Raw genomic sequence first — 4,934 nt, 5'->3', positions numbered from 1 at the left:
CTTTAAGTCTTTGCTCATCTTTATCTGTCGTACATTGTCAGCGCCATAAGGCGGCAGATTATATCGATTCAATGAATTGTGATTAATTGCGTTTTTGAGCTGGGCATGCCAAATGCGCTTACTTCGGCTCGCGGTAGAAATTGAAAGAATATTCCCTGAACTTATATTATAATCATCTTGAATTTATGAACATATATATTCATCTACTGGGCATATATTTCCTGTTCATATGTTCAATATCAAACGGGCATTGTTTGGCTGCTAAGATGAAAATTAGAAACTGACTCCCGTCTCCACTGAGTCAGTCTTAAGCCATGCAGTCATTAGCCCCTGTAGTGTAGTGTACAGTAGAATAAAGCAGGATTTTAGATATATGGTGTTGGCTTCCTCCAGTCTCCTTAGCACCCCTTCAACATCGGAATACCAACCTTGCCGGCCCAGACACGCTACCAAGTGACCGAAAATATCATCAAAACCCTGTCACGTCACTTTGTGAAAAACAACTTTAAAAACTTTATTTGGTCGTTTATATTTCAAAGTCATGTCATCAGGTACTAATGTCGGCGTTCTAATTCTATACGGCCTTACTGATATATATGTTTCACAATTTGCATGTCTTTTCCGTTGCTTAGCAACACGAAGCCTCATGCGTTGTCTTTGTAACATCCTCCTCTCCACCAGCGGCCTTAGAGGGAAAAAAGGCACGTCCAGGGAAGCCCTTCAGATGCCGATTGTATAGTTGCTCATATCATGTGCAGATATACTTGGTTTGCAGCGCTCAAAGATGAGAATTTTAAATGAGGATTGACCCCGACTATGAAAAGGCTGCATTGCTTTCAGGGGAAGAAAATTTCCATGCTTGGGATTGCGCACACCATTTGATCAGTGTCGTTCCTCAAAAAGTCCCTTCACACGCGAGCATTGAGTTCTGCTGATAACAAGAGCAGAACAAAGTAATTTCCATTTGCACTTTCGTTTGCACAAATTCAAGCTTACCTTTTGAATTGATGACAGGTCAAAAGAACCTGCCAAGTATTCAGCACTTGACAAAATTTGGAAATTCACTTGTCAGATTCCATAATAACACATGCCGAATAATGCTGACCAATGTTTATCTTAGAAAATTGACGTTCCAACGAAGCTTTATGTATAAAGTGACCCCTCTGAACTTCAGTCATTGACTGGATCCTGACGTCATAACCTTTCCTTTCGTATGTTGTTCTCTGTCTTTTTATTCATTTTTCATTTCGTGTTCTTTCGGAACCCGTCTTATTGTTCGTAATTTCTTCCAACATGCTAAATGATTAGTGGATAAACAACCGTTGAATCTTACTCATCGACCGTGAACAGTGGAATAAATTGACGGCGTGGCTTTTAGTATCGACAAGAAAAAAGCCAATGTGAAGAATGAATTCACAGAGAATGTCTTGCTGACCGTTCAGGAAATGAAACCAGCTTGAACGGCTGCTCTGAGAATACATAGCTAACTTGAATAGCAGCTCTGGAAATATAGCTAACTTGAATGACTGCTCTGGGAACATAGCTAACTTGAATGACTGCTCTGAGAATATATCTAACTTGAATGGCGGCTCTGGGAATATAGCTAACTTGAATGACTGCTCTGGGAACATAGCTAACTTCAATAACAGCTCTGGGAACATAACTAACCTGAATGACTACTCTGGGAACATAGCTAACTTTGATGACTACTCTGGGAATATAGCTAACTTGAATGACTACTCTGGGAACATAGCTAACTTTGATGACTACTCTGGGAATATAGCTAACTTGAATGACTACTCTGGGAACATAGCTAACCTGAATGACTACTCTGGGAACATAGCTAACCTGAATGACTACTCTGGGAACATAGCTAACCTGAATGACTACTCTGGGAACATAGCTAACTTGAATGACTACTCTGGGAACATAGCTAACTTCAATAGCAGCTCTGGGAACATAGCTAACTTGAATGGCTGCTCTAGGAACATAGGTTACTTGAATGACTGCTCTGGGAACATAGCTAACTTGAATGACTGCTCTGGGAACATAGCTAATTGGAATGACTACTCTGGGAACATAGCTAACTTCAATAGCAGCTCTGGGAACATAGCTAATTGGAATGACTACTCTGGGAACATAGCTAACTTCAATAGCAGCTCTGGGAACATAGCTAACCTGAATAACTACTCTGGGAACATAGCTAACCTGAATGACTACTCTTGGAACATAGCTAACCTGAATGACTACTCTTGGAACATAGCTATACTGAATGACTACTCTGGGAACATAGCTAACTTCAATAGCAGCTCTGGGAACATAGCGAACTTGAATGGCTGCTCTAGGAACATAGCTAACTTGAACGACTGCTCTTGGAACATAGCTAACTGGAATGACTGCTCTGGGAACATAGCTAGCACGAATTGCTGCTTAAAACTGGTTTATTTGAAAAAGGTAATTAATTTTTTCTTACAACATCCAAAGTGCTAAAGTAATATGAGGCAATGATGTCATTCAGAAGAACAATTCGCGATAGGGAGGTAGTGATAGCCGTCAATTATTTATTCATCTAGTCATCCATTTGCACAGAATCATCTAAGATACATCTCAATAGTGTCAACGACTGACGCTTGACCTTTGCGCCTGATTTGATCAAAAGAAAAGCCTAACTCGCTTTTGCTATGCAATGTAAAACAAGCAATTCGAATATTTGAAGAATGGTCCTTGGTACCCTTGCTAACTGAATTTCGAGGATGTTCTAAATAGATATTAGGGAAACATAGCGAATTAGACAGGTATCGACTCTTACTCAACTAGCTTACTGATTCTTTGTTCCACCTACAGATCGCTGTCTGTGTGGAACGTTTGTTGTAACGGAACATTGGTTCGCCGTTTTGATAGGAGAAAATCCGTGTCTCATTACACCCGGTATGGCGTTGAATGTGCCTGACCTTTTCGACATAGTGATTTAACTGTAAACATTTCAAAGACCTAACCGCGCCATTGATCTGTTGTTCATATTCTACTATTCATCATCACAATGTGACAAAAAGACTTCGACAGTTTCATTGTTCGGTAGTCGAGTTTGTAGAAAAGAACAAGTTCACCTGTGTATTCGTGTTTCAGGGATTGGAAACTTGCCAAAAAAGATGAAATGATTGCATGACGTTAGCGTGCTTCGAGGGGTGAATTTTTGAACCCATGACTCAAATTGTTCGGTAATAATTTCCATTTCTCCGAACCAAAATTCCATCTAAATACTAATATTTAAATTATATCCATCGCAGTAATATTCGAGGATAATTTGACCATGTGTTCTGCTATTATATATCATATTTATAGCTAGAGCTAAATCAGACATTCGTTGGCAATGAAAAGTCCCCCATGTTTTATCTAACGTACATTGGGAAACAAACATTTCAACGACATATTTGATAGTAGATGAAATTTATACAAAGCCACACTCACTTTACTTCTCACGCATATGCCAGTGTTTCCGAAGCTTACGTAATACACTCAGAAGGACATTCACACGTTTGCACATTTGTTCGAATGTGATTTCCAGAAATCTCCGTGAATATGTGGGTAGCACGATTCAATCTCCTACAGGAGAAGAACAAAGCGTATATTGAAGCTTCTCACAACTGAATACTCTTCATCCAGAAAATAGACAGTAACACAGCTCGCAACAAATCCTTCATCAATCACAGCCAGAAGGTATGACTTCATTCGCCAAGATACGTATCGACCATAGACGTCAGTCATGCCTGTATCAGTGTCCTTGATATTTTAATAAACACAACAGCATATCATCTCTCTCTCTCTCTCTCTCTCTCTCTCTCTCTCTCTCTCTCTCTCTCTCTCTCTCTCTCTCTCTCTCTCTCTCTCTCTCTCTCTCTCTCTCTCAACCATCGTGACGTTTGATCATGACCATAATATTCCTTCGTCTCCAATTATTCTAAACTAAAAGCTATTGTCAGAGCCCTGTCGGTCAATTCAACCGATACTCGGCTTAGCCTCAAAGCCTTTTGCTCATTAAATGAAATCTATCTCATGGTAGTGATCGTTTGGTGACAACTTGGTATCAAATAATTAGGTTCAATCAGTTGTTTCACTTTTATATTGCAAGATGATTAACTGGACACAGTTTTCAGAGAAGAACAAAGGACTATTAAACATCAATGTTAATAAGCTCTACTGCGAGAACCAGGAATCGAGTAGTGCTGATGTAAACCTCTCGATATTTATGCCCACATATTATCTGATGAAATCTGAAATATCAAATGAATGTTTAGACGACGAACTCCTCATGTTGACTAGCTATGCGGAAAGTAATGACTCCTTTTTCAACCGCTCATTAATGCAAGAAGTATAACGTTACGTGTAGGTAATAGCGTGCACGAATTTATTGTGTACCATTAGAATTGAGAGGAACATAGAATTAGGTTGGTGCCATAGTTGTTGAAAGTTCATTCACTCGATGATCTTGCCGATCCAGAACAAGGATTCACAAAAACGACACCGAAGACCAGTTGCCGAACTGTCTTAAGTTGCAATTCGATTCACTCCGGCGTCAAGCAGTCGAGTCAGTTGGATATTCCATTCTTCACGTGTCTAGAAAATGCTAAAACTCTTCCCTTTCCTGCGTAAATGAAGGTTATTTGAGAACCTTGTTAGATCACCCACGGTCCAACTATCACGCACTTAATGCCATCAGGCAACATTGGGTAGACATGACGTTTCTATGGGATTAATCAGGGTTTTCTCTCGACTGCGCGATTGCGCAAACTGCTCCTTAAGAGCCACGGTCTGCCCTGTAAAAAGTTACTGATAGCGCGGAAATCGCGCACAAAACAAAGAAAGCAAAGACATCTCCATGCATTAAGGGATGTACCATTAGACCTTGGGAGGAGGGGGTGGTCACAATGAAATTG

General features: G+C 40.1%; 1 protein-coding gene across 1 annotated transcript; it reads right to left on the bottom strand.

Annotated features, from left to right (window-relative positions):
* Positions 1-1,413: 1,413 nt before the first annotated feature.
* On the bottom strand, positions 1,414-2,962 carry LOC139113998 (adhesive plaque matrix protein-like). Its single transcript, XM_070675471.1, has 2 exons — positions 2,823-2,962; positions 1,414-2,401 (listed from the first exon to the last, which is right to left on the bottom strand). The coding sequence occupies exons 1-2, from the start codon at positions 2,960-2,962 to the stop codon at positions 1,414-1,416; spliced, it is 1,128 nt and encodes a 375-aa protein (XP_070531572.1).
* Positions 2,963-4,934: the final 1,972 nt, after the last annotated feature.

The sequence above is a fragment of the Ptychodera flava genome, chromosome 16, assembly GCF_041260155.1.
Source record: "Ptychodera flava strain L36383 chromosome 16, AS_Pfla_20210202, whole genome shotgun sequence".
NCBI classification, from domain to species: domain Eukaryota; kingdom Metazoa; phylum Hemichordata; class Enteropneusta; family Ptychoderidae; genus Ptychodera; species Ptychodera flava.
Note: the sequence above shows the minus strand (reverse complement) of the source record. Positions and strands in the feature narration are given on the sequence as shown.

What these genes read in the sequence shown, in the direction of transcription:
- LOC139113998 (XM_070675471.1), bottom strand. Translation starts at nt 2,962, where the DNA reads ATGTCGAAAAGGTCAGGCACATTCAACGCCATACCGGGTGTAATGAGA. An exon ending in GTAGGTGGAACAAAGAATCA is followed by an intron (nt 2,402 to 2,822) that starts GTAAGCTAGTTG and finishes CTATGTTCCCAG; the next exon opens with AGCAGTCATTCCAGTTAGCT.